This window comes from Mirounga leonina, unplaced genomic scaffold (genome assembly GCF_011800145.1).
Source record: "Mirounga leonina isolate KUSES-001 unplaced genomic scaffold, KU_Mleo_1.0 Mir_91, whole genome shotgun sequence".
Taxonomy (NCBI): Eukaryota; Metazoa; Chordata; class Mammalia; order Carnivora; family Phocidae; genus Mirounga; species Mirounga leonina.
The window spans coordinates 33,816,816-33,837,014 of NW_023270839.1; the positions used below are offsets into that span (position 1 = coordinate 33,816,816).

The window sequence follows — 20,199 nt, forward strand, 5'->3', positions numbered from 1 at the left end:
GTTCTCTCTCTCTCTCTCTCTGTCAAATATATAAATAAAACCTTTAAAAAAAAAAGTTCTAATTAAAAGAATACACAGGTGGCACCTGGGTGGCTCAGTTAGTTGAGTGTCCAACTTTGGCTCAGGTCATGATCCCAGGGTCCTGGGATCAAGGCCCACCTCGGGCTCCTGGCTCAGTGGGGAGTCTGCTGCTCCCTCTCTCTGCACTGCCCCGCTCATGCTCGCTCTCAGATAAATAAATAAAATCTTTTTTTTTTTTAAAGATTTTATTTATTTGACAGAGAGAGACACAGTGAGAGAGGAAACACGGCAGAGGGAGTGTGAGAGGGAGAAGCAGGCTTCCCGTGGAGCAGGATCATGACCTGAGCCGAAGGCGGACGCTTAACAACTTGAGCCACCCAGGTGCCCCTAAATAAAATCTTAAAACACACACACACACACACAAAGCACAAGTAATAATATATTGATGTTCATAGGAATCTTCTGTTATCAGAGATTCTTGATGTTATCAGAAATCTCTTGTTGAAAAGCTTAAGAAAACACTTGATGCACTCTTTAGAGGTTTATTTTGAATTAGAAAAATAAAAGTTATATTAAAAACAATTTTTGGTTGCCTGGCTGACTCAGTCAGTGGGGCATGCAACTCTTGATCTCTGGGTTGTGAGTTCAAGCCCCAGGTTGAGTGCAGAGATTATTTAAAAATAAAATCTTAAAAAACAAAACAAAACCCATACAGTTTTATCAACGTAGTGATTTGGGAGGCTAGGCGAAAAGTTAGTTCCATATATCACTATTTATATCAAAATAAATTCCAGATAAATTAAAGATTTAAACATTAAAAAGGTAAACAAAAAATTACATGAAGAAAGCACATGTGAATGTTTGTATATGCTTAAGAGGTAAAGATCTTTCTAAACATGACATCCAACCAGAAACCATAATAGAAGAATTTGACTTTATTAAAATTAAATATTTCTGTATGGTAAAAAAAAAAAAATAGACAAAAAGCATCACCATAAAGTTAGAATACAATATAGGGGAAAAAATATTTACCACACAGTATCTAATTCTTCCGATTGAAAAGGAGTTTTTACAGAAATAGACCCATAAATATAGAGAACAAACTGGTAGTTGCCAGAGGGGAGGTGCGTGAGGAGATGGGCAAAATGGGTGAAGGGGAGTGGGAGGGTACAGGCTTCCAGTTATGGAATGAATAAGTCATGGAGATGAAAGTTACAGCATAGGAAATATAGTCATTAATGTTGTAATAGTGCTGTATGATGACAGATGATAGCTACACTTGTGAGCATAGCATAACATATAGAGTTGTTGAGTCACTATATTGTATACCTGAAACTAATATAACATTGTGTATCAACTATACTTCCATTTTTAAAAAAGAGCATTTTAAAAATCTTAAGGGCACCTGGGTGGCTCAGTCAATTAAGCGTCTGCCTTCAGCTCAAGTCATGATCCCAGAGTCCTGGGATCAATTGCCTGAGGTGGGCTCCCTGTTCAGTGGGGAGTCTGCTTCGCCTGCTCCCTCTGCCCTTCCTCCCCGCTCGTGCTCTCTCTCTCTCAAATAAATAAATAAAAATCTTTAATAAAAAAAATCTTAAAAAAAGAGAGGGGTGGGGTGCCTGGCTGGCTCAGTGGAGCATGCAACTCTTGGTCTCTGGGTTATGAGTTTGAGCCCCATGTTGGGTGTAGAGATTACTTAAAAATAAAATCTTTTAAAAAGTCATTTTACTAAAAAAACTTCTATAGTTCAATAGGGAAAAATGATACTTATATAGACAGGCAATTAAAAGAAAAGTATAGGGGTGCCTGGGTGGCTCAGTTGGTTAAGTGTCTGACTCTTGGTTTCTGCTCAGGTATTGATTTCATGGATTGTGAAATTGAGCCCACCCCTCTCAGGTTCCCTGCTCAGCAGGGGGTCTGCTTAAAGATTCTCTCCCTCTGCCCCTCCTCCCACTTCCTTGCTCTCTCTTTCAAATTAATAAATCTTTAAAAAAAGGAAAGTATATATAGTTAATATATAATTAAAAAGGCAAAACATAGGGGTGCCCAAGTGGCTCAGTCAGTTAAGCATCTGACTCTCGGTTTTGGCTCAGGTCATGATCTTATGGGTTGTGAGATCAAGTCCCACATTGGGCTCCACGCTTAGTGCGGAGGTGGCCTGAGATTCTATCCCCCACTCTCCCTCTCTGCTCCTTCCCCTGCTTGCATGTGCTCTTCCTCTCTCTAAAATAATCAATAAAATCTTTTTAAAAATAAAATAAAAAAGTAAAAAGGCAAAACATAGATAAAAAAGTTACTACATGGGGTGCCTGGGTGGCTCAGTCGTTAAGCGTCTGCCTTCAGCTCAGGTCATGATCCCAGGGTCCTGGGATCGAGCACTGCATCGGGCTCCCTGCTCAGCGGGAAGCCTGCTTCTCCCTCTCCCACTCCCCCTGCCTGTGTTCCCTCTCTTGCTGTGTCTCTTTCTGTCAAATAAATAAATAAAATCTTTAAAAAAAATTTTAGAAAAGTTACTGCGTATATTAAAATGGTGTTACATACATTTAAAAGGTGCCACATATACTAAAAGTCATACATATATTAAAAAGATGGGGGGGAAGGGTGATAACAAAAATATATATATACCGATTTCTCAAGGGCAAAAAATATTTTGTGTACTTCTTATAATGGCAAACATTTAAAACACTGATAACAGCTGTTGGTTTTTTGGTTTTTTTTAGATTTTTTATTATTTATTTGACAGAGAGAGAGAGAGCACAAGTAGGGGGAGTGTCAGGCAGAGGGAGAGGGAGAAGCAGGCTCCCCGCAGGGCAGGGAGCCTACAGGGCTCAATTCCAGGACCCTGGGATCATGACCTGAGCCGAAGGCAGTTGCTTAACCTACTGAGCCAGCTAGGTGACCCAGTAACACCCATTCTTGAGAAAGTAATGAGGTAGCAGTTTATATTGTTGATAGCAATGAGACTTGGTACAGCCTTTTAGAGCTTTATTGTAGTGACATGGAAAAATGCTCAAATATATTGGAAAGTAGAAGAAGTAAGTTCAAAAGCATTATAGTATGTACACTGAAAAAATATTTGAGGTTATAGCAATTAGTTAACACTGATCTTTCTCTGAGTAGAACTGGGGGTCAGTTTTGTGTCACTTATTTCTACAATTTATAATTAAAATCATTACCTTTGTAATGAAAAAGTAATATTTTAAAAAGGCAATTTCACAATTTCTTTTTACAGGAGATTACATGCTTGATGCAAAGCCTAAAGAAATTTCAGAAATTCAACGTTTAAACTATGAGCAGGTAATAGACACAATTTTTGTTATATTTAAATGTGTAATTTTTAACTTAATGGATGTATTCATTGGTCTCTGTCAGTGGCTCGTAGGCATATTTGTTTTCTTATTTTACAACCCTTTAAAAATGTAAAAACCATTCTTAGCTTCAGCAAGTTTTGGCCCACAGGGCATACTTTTCCATCTCTGCTTTATATGAACATATATGCTATATGGAATAAAACACAGATCTACAGATCTATGTAGAATGATAACCTGGTATTTTTCTTGAAAAATTGACTTTCAAGTGAATTTGTCATTGATTCACCTTTCCTTGTTTTATTTATATTTTATAATTATATTTGAGAGGAAGTTGAGTAAATGATGCCTGTTGTGTGTCATTAGGACAAAATATTTTCCTTTGTAGTTTCAATGTATCCACATTTCTTGCATTTTTTTAGAGATTCTATTCTGTAAAATAGGAGAAGCTCAAAACTATTGGAGCTGGAAGGAAACAAGGGGACCTTCATTTTCTTCAGTATTGTTCTTCTATTTGACAGTAAAAGGCAAGACGGAATCAGGTTCTTATAGTGAAAGGAAGTATCAGGGAAGAAACAGACATCATTGGAACCTTTATATTTACTTTCAAAGCAACATTTTTAAATACTTTTAGCAGTATCAAATTGACTTAGGAAGCAAAACTCATTTCAGTATTGCAAATTTTTTTGAATTTGAATGATCAGATAATCTAGTCCTAATAGAATTGAAAATCCAAACATATTGCATTGCTTCACTCTGTAAGGTAGGAAATGTGTAGCTAAAGCCAAATTGGTATGCTGTCATTTAAATTCTATTGGCATTTGTAGCTTAAAGCAGTAATTTCCAAATATTTTTTGCGTTAGGAAGTCTTTTCAAATGAAATCTCATGCTAACCTCTAATATAGAAAAGCGGTAAATGATATAAGTATAAAGTGATAAGATTCAATTTATATTATTTATCAAATTTATATCATCTCTTATTGAAATTAGTGAGGCTGTTTTGCTTAATACAAAAACTTGAAATTAGGAATTATAGATGATAGTTGCAGTTTCATATCACCCTCAACATTTGTTTATTTTTGTTGCACAGTCTTGAGAAAATCTTGATTGATGAGTATTTGCCAATAATATCAGCATTTTGTTTGTTTTTTCAAGGCCATCTTGCAGTCTCAGGAAATACTTCCATTAAGGTGATCTAGACTCTTGGAAAATGATTGGAAGTAAAGTTTTGTTTCAAGTTGAAACAGTATCTAACAGCCACTTATATTTCTTAAGAGAAATACATGTCAGATAAAAAATACCCTACATATAAGATGCACTCTTAAAACTGTTTATAAGGTATTATGATTACATTACCATTAGTTGTGAGGATAACATGTACCAAACTGATAAGGCTGAGTTTAAGCTGGTGTTTAATGTTCTACAGGTGTGATTTAATAGTGTTCTTTTTTGTATAATTTTATGTGAACAGAAAGTTTTAAGCCTTAAATTTAAGAAAGATCAATGTAGAGCTGAAATCTTCTTAATTAAACTTCTTTGCCAGAAGTAGTAATATAAACAAAAAGCGTATTTTTTCCAGTTTTGTTTAATGATAGATACCCTGACAACACAAGAAAGCACTGTGTGTCTGTGTATGTATGACAGGTTATTAAATGACTGCAAATATATTTTTAAAGTATATTTTATATTTAAATTAAAAATATCTCACCATGTCAGAAGTACTTTGTGAAAAATTTTAAAAAACAGTTTAACCACTGACTTAAAGGAATCAATAGTAATTCTTTCTTGGGATATAAGCAACCATCCCAAGGATTTATATTTGATATTATTAATATCATAATTTGGATTTAGGAACAAAATGGCAAAATACTTATCCTTTAGTTCTTTGTTTACAAATGTTCATTTTTTAAATCAGTGTTATTAATATTTATGGAGATTATCAAATGCTGTCAATTTAGATATTTTATTTTTAAGATTTTATTTATTTATTTGACAGAGAGACATACAGCGAAAGAGGGAACATAAGCAGAGGAGTGGGAGAGGGAAAAGCAGGCTTCCCTCTGAGAAGGAAGCCTGATGCGGGGCTCGATCCCACGATGCTGGGATCATGACCTGAGCCGAAGGCAGACACTTAACCGACTGAGCCACCCAGGCGCCCATAGATATTTTAATATTACATAATTTATAAAGAAATATAGAAGATGTATAAAAGTGTTAGCATGAGCCCAGGAGCTATTAGAAATTATACCTACCCTAAAGGAAATTGGGTGACTGGCAACCAAGAATTTAACAAATGTAGAAGAAAAACTAGTAGCAGTAGAACTATAATCCTACAATAGCCCACTATTACTATTTTTTCAGATTCATCATTGCTATGGCTTAGGAAAAGTTTTATAACACTGAAGGAAAAAATGTAAGCTGATTGTTTTCAAGGGTTCAACTTTTGGGAAGATTGAAAAAATATATTGTTTTCGGAGAATATAGTTATTAGGAAGAGGTGAAACTGATGAAAGCCAGACTATATAACAATGTTATCCTATTATAAATTCTTCATTGATAAATTTAAAAGATTTGAGTAATTTCTATTTTCAGTCTGTATAGTCTCTTCAAATGGAGTTTTATGTTATTTGGTAAAATAGAATTTTGTTCTTATGACTTAAGTTTGTCTTTTTCAGATTTCAGAGAAAGTCCCTAGTTTTAATATAAAAGGATTTATTTCATGTTCACCCTTTCTAGTATAAGACCCCTGGTAAGCTATAGTCCCCTCCTATTTTTTTATATCTTCAATATGTAGCACAGTGTCTGATTAACAGTAGGGATTAAATAAAAATTGTATTAAATTTTATATATTGGGGAGCACCTGGGTGACTCAGTCACTAAGTGTCTGCCTTCAGCTCAGGTCATGATCCCAGGGTCCTGGGATCGAGCCCTGCATCGGGCTCCCTGCTCGGTGGGAAGCCTGCTTCTCCCTCTCCCTCTAACCCGCTGCTTGTGTTCCTGCTCTCGCTATCTCTCTTTCTGTGTCAAATAAATAAATAAAATCTAAAAAAAAATTATATATTGGCGTTTTTTGTTTCATCAAATAAATCCTCTATAAGTATGACCATATTTACTGTATTAAAAATGTTAAGAAAAACATGTTTTAAAATAGTATTCCTTACAGATCTATGTGACCATATTTACAGAGAAAACAGAGGTGGACAGAATGACTCCTTAATTTGGGCAACAAGTCTTTGTATTTGTCTTTTTCTTTCTCTGACTTCATCTCCTACACTTTCTACTTAATTTTCTTCTAGCTATTCAGGACTCCTTGCTGTTCCATGGACATAGTATCAAATCATTTCTGCATCAGAATTTTTGTACTAGTGTCTACTTTGTTTGGAGTGCTTTTTTTCCCCTGAGCTTCACAGAGTCAGTATTTTGCTTTGGTTGATATTTAAGTGCCATTTTTATAGAGCTTCCCCACCTTTTTAAAGCAGTTTACAGCAAAACTGAGTGGAAAGAACAGAGTTGCCATATACCTCCTGTCCCTCCCTGCCTCCCCATCCCACACATACAAATGTTCCCCTACTATTAATATCCATTCATCAATACATAATTATCACCCAGAGTCCATAGTTCACATTAAAGTTCACTCTTGTTAGACGTTCTGTGGGTTTTGAAAATGTATAATGACAAATTTCCACCATTATAGTTCCATACAGAGTAGTTTTATTGCCCTAAAAAATCCTCTGTGCACTGCCTATACGTCCCTCCCTCTTCCTAATCCCTGGCAGCCACTGATCTTTCTACTGCCTCCATTGTTTTGCCTTTCCCAGAATATCATCTGGACTCATACAATATGTAGCCATTTCAGGTTGGCTTCTTTCACTTAGCAATGTACATTTAAATTTCCTGTGTCTTTTCAAGCTTGATAGCTCATTTCTTTTTTTTTATTTTTTATTTTTATTTTTTTAAAGATTTTATTTATTTATTCGACAGAGAGAGACACAGAGAGAGAGGGGACACAAGCAGGGGCAGAGGGAGAGGGAGAACAGGACTCCCCACTGAGCAAGGAGCCCAATGTGGGGCTCGATCCCAGAACCCTGGGACCATGACCTGAGCCAAAGGTAGACGCTTAACAACTGAGCCACCCAGGCGCCCTCTTTTTCTTTTTAAATTGTGATTTAAAAACAATATAAAATTTAGGGGCGCCTGGGTGACTCCGTCAGTCAAGCATCTGCCTTCGGCTCAGGTCATGATCCCAGAGTCCTGGGATCAATTGCCTGAGGCGGGCTCCTGCTCAGTGGGGAGTCTGCTTCTCCCTCTCTCTCTGACCCTCCCCTGTTCATGCTCTCTTCTCTCTCTCAAATAAATAAATAGAATCTTAAAAAAACATATAAAATTTAATCCCTTAATATTTTTAAGTGTATAGTTCAGTAGTGTTAACTATATTCACGTTGATAACAGATCTCTAGAACATTTCATCTTGTAAAACTGTGAAACTCTAAACCCATTGAACAACTCCCCAGCTTTCCCTTTGTCCATCCCCTGACAATCACCGTTCTACTTTATGTTTCCAGGATTTTGACTACCTAGATATTTCATGTAAGTGGAATCACATAGCATTTGTCCTTTTGTGATTTCTTATTTCACTCAGCATAATGTCCTCAAGTTTCATCCATATTGTAGCATGTAATAGAATTTCCTTTTTTTTTTTTTTTTAAGATTTTATTTATTTGACAGAGAGAGACACAGCGAGAGAGGGAACACAAGCAGGGGGAGTGGGAGAGGGAGAAGCAGTCTTCCCGCCGAGCAGGGAGCCCGATGCGGGGCTCGATCCCAGGACCCTGGGATCATGACCCAAGCCGAAGGCAGATACTCAACGACTGAGCCACCCAGGCGCCCTGATAGAATTTCCTTTTTTTTTTTTAAGGCTGAATAATATTCCATTGTATGTATATACCACAGTGTCTCTATCCATTTATCTGTCAGTGGACATTTGGGCTGTTTCCACCTCTTGACTATTATGAATAATGCTACAATGAACATGGGGATGCAAGTATCTCTTCAAGATGTTATTTTCGGGGCGCCTGGGTGGCTCAGTTGGTTAAGCGACTGCCTTTGGCTCAGGTCATGATCCTGGAGTCCCGGGATCGAGTCCCGCATCAGGCTTCCTGCTCAGCAGGGAGTCTGCTTCTCCCTCTGACCCTCCTCCCTCTCATATGCTCTCTCTCTCTCATTCTCACTCTCTCAAATAAATAAATAAAATCTTAAAAAAAAAAAAAGATGTTATTTTCAATTCTTTTGGATATATGCCCCAAAGTGGGAGAGGTAATACCCTTTGACTAGAAACTTTGTCTTTGGTCTTTCTGGTCTAAAATAGGTCCCTCATCCCTGTCAGTCTGTATGTCATTATCCTGTTCAATTTTCCTTAAATACTTGACATTATATTGTATATATATTTGTCTCTCAAAATAGAATATTAGTTACAGGAGATCAGGAACTTTGTTTTATTCACTGTTACCTCATTAGAACTCAAATTAGTACCTGGTACATAGTAGGCACTTAATAAAAATTGGTTGAAGGGACAAATAAATTGGATAAAATGGAAAAGTAGAAGTAAATGTGCCTGCATTCAAGTATCTTTGCTGTTGTTGTCATTGTCATTGTCGTTTGATTTTTCTCATCTTTACCTTTCTCCTTTCTATATTCAGAATATGAGTGATGCTATGGCAATCTTGCACAAACTACAGACAGGCTTGGATGTAAACGTAAAATTCACTGGTGTTCGAGTATTTGAGTATACACCAGAATGCATTGTATTTGATCTTCTTGATATTCCTTTGTACCATGGGTGGTTAGTGGATCCACAGGTAAGTAGAAAATTTAAAATTATATAAACACAAATGTAGTAAAATTTTATTCATTTGGAAATTTAATCTAGATTTATACTTTCTGATTGTTTTATATATATATATATAATTTTTTTTTTTGAGAGAGAGAGAGAGTGAGCATGAGTGGCAGAGGGAGAGAGACAGCCTCTTAAGCATGCTCCACACGCAGCATGGAGCCCAACACAGGGCTCGATCTCATGACCCTGAGATCATGACCTGAGCTGAAATCAAGAGTCGGACACTTAACCAACTGAACCACGCATGTGCCCCTCTGATTGTTATATTTTTGTGGTTTTACCTGAAATTAGCCAAATTGTGAGGTTAAGGGCACTGTACTCCAGACTGCTCAGTTTGTCCAAGACTTCTTTTGTGTGTGTGTGTGTGTGTGTGTGTTTGTGGGGTTTTTTTGTGTGTGTTTTTTTGTGTGTGTGTTTTTTGTGTGTGTGTTTTTTTTGTGTGTCCAAGACTTCTAACTATAACTTCAAGGAGTTAGGAGTTACCTACGAAGTTGAGTCCCCATTCTCACCAACACTTGTTATTATCTGTTATTTGGATTATAGTCATACTAACAGGTATAAAATTGCATCTCATTGTGGATTTGTTTATATTTCTTTTTTTTTTAATTTTTTTTTTTTAAAGATTTTTATTTATTTGAGAGAGAGAGAAAGAGAGAGAGCACATGAGAGGGGGGAGGGTCGGAGGGAGAAGCAGACTCCCCGCAGAGCAGGGAGCCCGATGCGGGACTCGATCCAGGGACTCCAGGATCATGACCTGAGCCGAAGGCAGTCGCTTAACCAACTGAGCCACCCACGCACCCTGTTTGTATTTCTTTTGACTAATAATGTTGAACATCTTTTCATGTGCTTATTGGCCATTTGTATATCTTCTTAGGAGAAATGTCTGCAGATCCGTTCCCCATTTTTAATTGGGCTATTTGTCTTTTTGTTATAGAGTTGCAAGAGTTCTTTATATATTCTAGGTATAAGTCTCTTACTAGATAAATGATTTGTAAATATTTTCTACCATTCTGTGGATAGTCTTTTCACTTTATTGATGGTGTTCTTGAAAAGCCAAAAAGTTTTTAATTTTGATGATGTCCAATTTATCTTTTTTTTCTTTTGTTGCTTATGCTTTTGGTGTCCTAAGAAGGCTTTGCCTAACCCAAAGTCACAAAGACTTACTCCTGTATCTTCTTCTAAGAGTTTTATAAAGTTTTAGTGCTTGTATTTAGGAGTGTGATTGATCAATTTTGAGTTAATCTTTGTATATAGTTTGACGAGGGATCCATTTTTATTCTTTTGCATGTGGATATCCAGTTGTCCTAGTAGTATTTGTTGTACTCTTTGTAAAAGATTATTCTTTCCCCCGGCACTCAGAGTGATCTTTGTAAAATAACCCTCCCCTTGATGCCTGTGCCCCCCTCCTTTCCTTAAAAACCTCCACTGTAACTCCAATAAGATACAAAATCCTTATTAGTTATGATATGCTGCATGACCTAGATTCTGTATCTGTCCAACTTCACCTCATATAATTATCCTTTTTTTTTTTTTTTTACTACTCTCTAGTAATGCTGACTGCTCTTCTGTTCTTCAGGCATGTTAAGTTCATTTCTATTTCAGGTTTTTCTACTGGCTGATTGCCTACTGTGGAACATTGTTTTACTACCCTACATGTTGTTCTTCCAGATCTTCATGTTTCTGGTACCTCATTATTCAGATCTCAGGTCAAATATCACTTTGTTAGAGAGACCCTTTCTGACAACTTGTTGAAATTAGTCACCCTCCTTTTCCTCAGTCATTTCCTCTCCCACAATCCTATTTGATTTTCTTTACCACTTACCGTTATCTGGAATTATTATTTATTTATTTACTTGCTTGGCTCTCATCTCCCTCTAGAATGTTTTATGAGGGCTGAGCTCTTATATCTCATTGTTTAGAACAGTGGTTGGCACATAGTAGGTTCTTAGTAAATATTGATTGATGGCATGAAGCATGTATACATGTCTCCATGCGTTAACTACAAGGACGGAGAGATCATAATAGCAGTGGTTTCTCCATCCTTGTCTGTTGGTAAAAGCAACCGGTAGTCTGGGCAAGGAAAGCATGGCTTACTGTAAACAGGGCATCTGTATCTTTATTGGCATTCTGTCTCTGAGAATATCACTGAAAAGTGTAGCCATGTCTAGCATTTTACATATCCAAGGTGAGCCATGTTGCATCCTGGCAGATGACAATGCCAGATTGCCTAGATTCTTGAGGAGAATGAGCTGACAGCCTGAGGAACTTAAGCCTGAGTTCTTAAAAATTTTACTCAGATCATCTCTCTGACTGTCTGTATAGAACTGTATATTGTCTGGTAAACAGTTGAATTCATATGCTTAAAGAAAAACATATACTCAAGTGTAGAACTGAAATTGTTCATCAGACTTTTCTGGTATACACAGTGATTTTCAAACTCTTGGAAGGGGTTCGGGCTGTGCTTTTTATCTATTTTACTTACTTATTTGTGACAAAATGATTCTGCTGCTGAGAAAAGAAAAGGAGCGATGCAAAAGTTTGTAATCTATAGATGTATATGAACTACCTCTCAGAACTGGTTAGTTCTTTGTATTCTGATGATGTATTCTGTAAATGATTGTCTTGCAAATAAATTTCAGCTTTTCTCTTGATGGTGAGCACCAGAATTCAGCCACTGAGAGGATATTTCTCCATTATTAATTGATAATAACTCTTTAAAAGCAACATTGGAAGCCAGATAACAGTGGAAATGATATATTGAGTGTGCTGAAAGAAGACAAATGCTAACCTATAATCCTGTTCCCAGAAAAATTATCTTTCAAGAATGGAACAAAATCATTTTGTAGATTAATTAAATTAAGATAGCTTCCTTGGGGTGCCTGGCTGGCTCGGTCAATAGAGCATGTGACTTTTGATCTCAGGGTTGTAAGTTCAAGACCCACATTGGGTGTAGAGATTACTTTAAACATTTTTTTAAATCTCAAAAAAAAAAAAAGCTTCCTGGCAATAGACCAACATTAATGGAAATTCTAAACAAGGATTTTAGAAATAAGGAAAATGATCTCAGATGGAGGGAAAAGTGAACGAAGAGAAAATAACATGATAAATATGTGGATAAATATAAATGTGGACTGTATCAAATAATAATGCTATCTTTGGGGATTTTAAAAAAGAACATTAGCAAATACAAAAATAATAACCTAAGCTGGGAGGAAGGTAAAATATTGTAAGGGCCTAGAATTAATTGTTCAAGAACAGAATATTAACTTCTGACTTTGTGTAGGGGTAGATGTTATAGTTTCTGTAACTTCTTTGTCCAATGTGGTAGCCAAGTGTAGCTATTTAAATTTAATTAAAAATTTAATTTCTGAGTTGCACTAGGTATATTTCAATTGCATGTGGCCAGTGGATATCTTATTGAGCAATACAGATTTGGAATATTTCCATTATTACAGAATGTGCTATTGGATAGTGCTCTTTTAGAGTAACTATGAAAAGAATAGAAGACATAGTGGGTAACTTCTAGATTAGTAGAAAAGAGAAAAATTAATCTAAAGAGAAGGAAGAAAGAAGAGGTAAAGGAATGTTGAACTGATGGGACAAAGAGAATAGATTTAATAAGTTCAAGTATGTAAATAATTATAGTAAGTGTAAATAGGACTAAATGCTCTAGTTAAAAGTGGTTCTGAGGTTGGATTAAAATAATATATATTTGTTGTTCACAAGAGATATAAAAAACAAAGGTAGCAAGTAAAGAGAGGGAAAAAAAGATGCCATACAATTGCTTAATGTTTAATTTGACAAGTAGATATAATTATTTTAGATTTGTATGTGCCCAGAGACACCTAGAAAGTAAATACCTGATTGATTGCTCATTCTTTGGACCCATGGGAACTGTCACAAAGAATAAAGGTCAGTTTTGGACAATAAAAAATAAAATTTGTGGGCGCCTGGGTGGCTCAGTCATTAAGCGTCTACCTTTGGCTCAGGTCATGATCCCAAGGTCCTGGGATCGAGACCGACATCGGGCTCCCTGCTCGGCGGGAAGCCTGCTTCTCCCTCTCCAGCTCCCCTGCTTGTGTTCCCTCTCTCGCTGTGTCTCTCTCTGTCAAATAAATAAATAAAATCTTTAAAAAAATAAAATAAAATTTATATGCATCTAATCATATAATCTCAAAGTACATAAAGCAAAATTTAACAGAATTATAAAAAGAAATAGATTGCCATACTGGAAGTTGTTATATATTTGTCTGTAACTGACAGAAGCAGAAAATAAAACCTAATGAATATATATTCTTTAAAAAAATTAATAAATTTTTATTTTTGAATAATTTCAGATTTACAGGAAATTTACAAAGATATTACAGAGAATTCCTGCATACTTTTCACCCCATTTCTCTTAATCTTACATGACCTTGGTACATATATCAAAATTTAATATTGGTGCATTACTATTAGCTATATTAGAGTCTTGATTCACACTTCACCAATTTTTTTTTTTAAGTTTTTACTTAAATTCCAGTTAACATACAGTGTAATATTAGTTTCAGGTGTATAATATATTGATTCAACACTTCCATGCATTACCTGGTGCTCATCACGACATGTGCACTCCTTAATCCCGTCACCTATCTCACCCCCTACCCACCTTTCTCTGGTAACCATCAGTTTGTTCTTTACAGTTAAGAGTCTGTTTCTTGGTTTGTCTCTCTCTCTTTTTTTTTCCTTTGCTTGTTTGTTTTGTTTTTTAAATTCCACATATGAGTGAAATCATATGGTATTTGTCTTTCTCTGACTGGCGTATTTCATTTAGCATTATACTCTCTAGCTCCACCCATGTCGTTGCAAATGACAAGATTTCATTCTTTTTATATGGCAGAGTAAGATTCCATTGTATATATACACCACATCTTCTTTTTCTGTTCATCAGTCGATAGACATTTGGGCTCTTTCCATAATTTGGCTGTTGTAGATAATGCTGCTATAAACATTGGGGTGCATGTATCCCTTTGAATTAGTATTTTTGTATTCTTTGAGTAAATACCTAGTAGTGCAATTGCTGGGTTGTAGGATAGTTATATTTTTAACTTTTTCAGGAACCTCCATACTGTTTTCCAGAGCACCTGCACCAGTTTGCATTCCCATCAACAGTGCAAGAAGATTCCCCTTTCTCTACATCCTCACCAACACCTATTATTTTTTGTGTTGATTTTAGCCATTCTGACAGGTGTGAGGTGATATCTCATTGTACTTTTGATTTGTATTTCCCTGATAATGAGTGATGCTGAGTATCTTTTCATGTGTCTGTTAGCTATATGTCTTCTTTGGAAAAATGTCTGTTCATGTCTTCTGCCCATTTTTTAATTGGATTATTTGGTTTTGTTGGGTGTTTATAAGTTTTATAAGTTCTTTATATTTTGGATACTAACCCTGTATTGGATTTGTCATTTGCAAATATCTTCTCCCATTCCATAGGTTGCTTTTTAGTTTTGTTGGTTGTTTCCTTTGCTCTGCAGAAGCCTTTTATTTTGGGCGCCTGGGTGGCTCAGTCATTAAGCGTCTGCCTTCGGCTCAGGTCATGATCCCAGGGTCCTGGGATCGAGTCCCACATTGGGCTCCCTGCTTGGCAAGAAGCCTGCTTCTCCCTCTCCCATTCCCCCTGCTTGTGTTCCTGCTCTCGCTATTTCTCTCTCTGTCAAATAAATAAATAAAATCTTTAAAAAAAAAAAAAAAAAGAAGCCTTTTATTTTGATGTAGTTCCAGTAGTTTGTTTTTGCTTTTGTTTCCCTTGCCTCAGAGACATATCTAGAAAGAAGTTGCTGCAGCTGATATCAAAGAAGTTATTGCCTGTATTCCCCTCTAGTATTTTTATGATTTCAGTTCTCACACACTTCACCAATTTTTCTACTAATTTTTGTTGTTGTTGTTCCATGATCTAATCTAGAATAATACATTGCATTTAATCATCATATCTTCCTAGTCTCCTGTCCATGACATTTTCTCCTGTTTTTTTTCTTGAACCTGACTATACATTCATGAAATTTATAAAAACTGACCTACGACAGGGCTATACAGCAAGTTTCAGCAAATTTCTAAGGATTTAAATCACATAGAGTATAGAATATCCTCTGACCACAGTGCAGTTAAGCTAGAAATCAGTAGAAAAACAATAGAAATAGTTTGGGCCAAAAATTTGGATAATGAAAGTCAGAGTATATTTTAACCTGCACAATAACTAAATCCATATCAAAACTTGTGAGATTAGCTAAAACAGCTTTTAGAGGGATTTTTAAAGCCCTAAATTCATATAGTAATGAATAAGAAAAGATTGAAAGCTAATAAACTATATATCCATTTTAAGAGCAGAAAGTGTTTTAAAAAAAAGATCAGAAAGTATTAAAAATCAGAAAGTAAGATCAACAAAGCTAAAATCTTCAAAATTCTTCAAATATTCTTCAAAAAGATTTTTTTTTTTTTTTTTTTGACAGAGACAGTGAGAGAGGGAACACAAGCAGGGGAAGTGGGAGAGGGAGAAGCAGGCTTCCCTCTGAGCAGCGAGCCCTATGTGGGGCTCGATCCCAAGACTCCGGGATTATGACCCAAACTGAAGGCAGATGCTTAACGACTGGGCCACCCAGGCGCCCCCTTCAAAAAGAATTTTAAAATGACAAACAGAAGGGGTGCCTGGCTGGCTCAGTCGGTAGAGTATGCGACTCTTGATCTCGGAGTTGGGAGTTTGAGCCCCACACTGGGTATAGAGATTACTTAAAAATAAAGTCTTTTAAATAAATAAATAAAGTGACAGAAAATGAAATTTTAAAAATATGTCATTTACATAGCGTAAGTTCCTAAGAATAAAGCTGACAAAAAGATGTGCAAGATCTCTGTGTGCACAATTTTAAATTTGAGAGAAATTAGAGACCTATGTAAATGTAGGTCTCTATTCTTAGATTTTAGATTTTAAGACAATTTATACAAATGTCCATTCTCTCTAAAGTAAATTATAGTTTCAGTATGACCCCAAACAAAATCCCAACAGATTTATGGGGAGTAGTTTTGGAATGAGACAAGTGGATTCTATAATTTATGTGGAAATGCAAAGGGCTGGGAATAGAAGCCATGATATACTTGAAGCAGAACAAGCAGGGAGGACTTGCTCTTCCAGACAGGAAATACTTTAAATATTGTAATTAAGATTTGGACCAATGACAGAATAGAGAAGCCAAAAAGACCATGCATATATAGACAGAAGGCACTGTAGAGCAATGGGAAAGGCAGTCCTTATAATTAAAGGTGCTAAGGCAATTAGGTAGCCATTACATATTTAATTAGATAGCCAGTTAGATAGCCAATTTGGATTTCTAATTAGATAGTCAATTGGAAAAGAATGAAATTATTTCCTCCAACTCACAGCATAAAATTTGTTCCATATGCATTGATATTTAACTGTAAAAGCTAAAACTGCCGAAGTTTGAGAGTATGTTTCTGACCTTAGTGATAGGAAAGGATTTCTAAACAAATACATTAACCGTGAAGAACTTTGGTAAACATGACTACATTAAAATTGAGAACTTGTATTTATTTAAAGAAATGCCGAAGAAAATGTAAAAGCAAGCCCCTGAGAGGATTACAACTTATATAATGAATAAAGAGCTCCTACAAATACATATATATATATATTTTTTTTTTTTTAAGATAGGCAACCCAGTTTTTAAAAAAACGAGCAAATGACTTGAACAAGCACTTTATAAAAATGGTTATCCAAACAACTAGTGAACATAAGAACTAGTCATCAGGGAAATGCAAATAAAAACCAAAATAAGATACCACTATTATACACCCATTAGAACATAGAACAATTAATATTTAAAAGTCTGACAGTACTAAATGTTGGAGAAGATATGCAATGTAGAGAATTCTCATTTCCCACTGATGAGAAAATAAATTGGCTTTCTGTTTTGGAAAGCAGTTTGGAGTTCTATAGCAAAGTTGAGGATAAGCATACGTTAAGACTTAGCAATTAGACAAAACATATTTCCTAGAGAAACTCTTTATGTGTAGAATAGGATAAATGTATAAGCATATTCATGGCAGTATTATTTGTCATAGCCCAAAACTGCAAGCAACTTAGCCATGAAAAAAAATTATGGTATATCCATACTGTGGAATACAATGAAAACGAACAAAGAACAGCTGTACACCACTACATATAACTACCTAGCATATAATATATTTGCTTATTTGGTTTGTTGTTTGTCTTTACTCTAGAATGTAAACTATATGAAAGCATAGACCATCTCTTTTGTTCACTGCTGAGTCTGCAGTTTCTCTAACAGCACCTGGTACACAGCTGTGCATAAAAGGCTCCCAAATGAATTAATTGAATGAAATGCTAATGTAGAGATTTGGCCTATGAAATCTCTGTATTGAAATCTTTATATTGTTTATTGCTGGTCTATGGAAGTACAATTGATTTTTGTATATTTATCTTTTATTTGTATTTTGTGGATTCCTTAGGATTGAAAATTCATATCCTTTGGAAAGAGTTAGTGAAGTTAAGTCACTAAGGAAAATTGCTGTAAACAGTAAAAGTGTTAAGAAAAATAATGAAAATCTAAAGGAACTGTGCCCTCAAATTGCTTCTTAAGGGTCTAAGTTTTCACTTTAAATCAAAACTGGAAGTCATACTCTTCTGTGTTGTTTACATAGAATTGTAAGATTCTGCTTTCAAAGAAAAAGCCTTATTGGCTCTACATCAAAAGATTGACAAGTGAATACATTTGTGTATTTTAACATGAAATGTTCAAGATGTGTATATAACATTTTTTCACAACTCCCTGCTTTGACTTTTTTCAATTAACTGCTCTTCTCAACAGTCGGTCCCACAATGGTTCAGAGGTTTTTCCCATCCTAGAATTTTGCAGGAACAAAGAAATTATAGCCTAGAGCAGTTTTTCTTAAACTTTGCAGTGCAGCAGTGGAATGAAAATTTAGACAGCTGAGAAGCAATTTGAGCCTGGAATTCTTTTAGATCTTTTTAACAAGCTCCCTAGTTTGAGAACCATTGTCCAGAGTATTATTTGAACAGATATATGTGAAGACTTGTGGTATTCAAAGTGTAAGTATTCAAGAAGATCATTTGGATGTGGAAAGAAAACATTGGCCCTCTTATGTTATATCTATGTATTAATTTATATTTGTTTAATTATGTATATGTCAATACAGTAGTACATGTAAATAGTTTATAAGTAAATATATTTTACAGTTGGGATAGCAATCAAAACAAGTTGTTTAGACACCAGAAACCTATTTTTTCTTCAGTAGTCAAAGCAAAGTGTAATGGAAGGAGAGTAGAGATGCCCAGTTTCATTTTCCTTCAGCTTAAAACTTTGCATTTACTTTTCTACTCTACTGCCAAAGACAAAGATTAAATAAGACTTGTGAGGCAAATACTATCCCTGATTAATATATATTAACTTTTTTTTCAGGAAAATGACATAGTTACGTCTACTTGCATCTCCACTATACTTTGCTGAGAACTAAATAATAAATAAAATGGGAGAACTTTGTTAATCCCATAAATTATCTTTAGATTTGCCTTGCTTTAAATGCAAAATATTTGTTTTTTAGAAAAAAAACTGAAATGTTCTTATTTTTCCTCCTGAAATAGTTTACTTTTTATTTTAATCACTAGCATCTTTACAACCTTAAGAAATAAAGTTGCATGTAATAATCCCATTTCATTATTTTTTGCATAATTGAAATACAGCTAAGCAATATTTTTCATAATGTGTTATAGTGAGCTGTAAACAAAATTAGGAACTGTTGGGTGTTGATTTTCTTTTTCAGAAGTCATATTTTTACATTTACTGTTAGAATAAAACCCTAAAGAGTGAAATGGGTTTCTTTGTTATTGTTTTTAATCTTATCATGATTAGTGAGACAGTCGTTTGTTTTCTAGATTGATGACATTGTAAAAGCTGTTGGTAACTGCAGCTACAACCAACTAGTGGAGAAGATCATCTCTTGTAAGCAGTCAGACAATAGTGAGCTCGTTAGTGAAGGTGGGTGAGTGCTGCTATTACCTGATTTATTCTTGGCAAAATAACTTGTGTTATAATTTAGTAGCTTTTAAATGTCATAAATAAGACTTCTAAAAAATCCAAGTGATGCTACTTGTAGGAATTAAAAGAAGTAATTATTCATAAAGATACCAGGGAAAGGTTTTTTTTAGAACCCTTTTCACTTGATGTCTAAAATCAGGCCTGGATTCTACTAAAAGTCTTTGGAATCACTTGTTAACTTTGATATGATCAATTACCCAGGAGTTATTGATAATTACCTTTTTTAAAAAAAAGGATTATTATTTGGGAGTACTGAGTGAACTTTATAATTCATCCTCTAATTGATTGAAATGAGTATTATGTACTCATTTCAATGAGTGTTTATTTTAGTAGAGCTCTGCCTTATGTTTCAGTACAATATAGTATATTAAAGCACCATTCTAAATGAAAGTATACCTCTGATCATCAGATTTCCTAATCCCTAACTAATTAAATTGCTAAATTTATCATTGTAGAAGCAGTTTCATGTTTTTTCAGCTGTGTTCTGGTCAATGAAGGGAAAAGCACATTTGAAACCAGAATGCTATCAGGAGCCATAGTATTTGGATATACGTTTCCTACAACCCACTTCACTTTCTTGTAAATATGTACAAAAACTTAGGCTGCTATTGTCCTCTGTTTGAAGGGTAAATGAGATAGAAATCGTGAGAAGTAGGGGATGGGCTTCATCATCCTCTCAGACACAGTTCTTTTACATGAGGTATAATAAAAGTTGATTATAATCACCACATTTAAAAAGATAAAACTAAGTGACTACAAGAGTATATAAGAACATATGAGAAGGTATGTACATGAATCACATACTACATTAATCAGAACCCAAGTAATTATTCAGTTATCCATAAGTTTAACA

At 35.2% G+C, this 20,199-nt stretch overlaps 1 protein-coding gene across 2 annotated transcripts in view; it reads left to right on the plus strand.

The window, feature by feature from the left end:
• Positions 1 to 20,199, plus strand: part of MINDY2 (MINDY lysine 48 deubiquitinase 2) — a 73,153-nt gene that overhangs the window by 22,219 nt on the left and 30,735 nt on the right. For both annotated transcript variants that reach the window (XM_034994687.1, XM_034994686.1), the window contains exons 3-5: positions 3,254 to 3,318; positions 9,026 to 9,184; positions 19,184 to 19,286. In XM_034994687.1, coding sequence (XP_034850578.1) covers positions 3,254 to 3,318; positions 9,026 to 9,184; positions 19,184 to 19,286 — 327 coding nt within the window. The remainder of the gene's footprint in view (positions 1 to 3,253; positions 3,319 to 9,025; positions 9,185 to 19,183; positions 19,287 to 20,199) is intronic.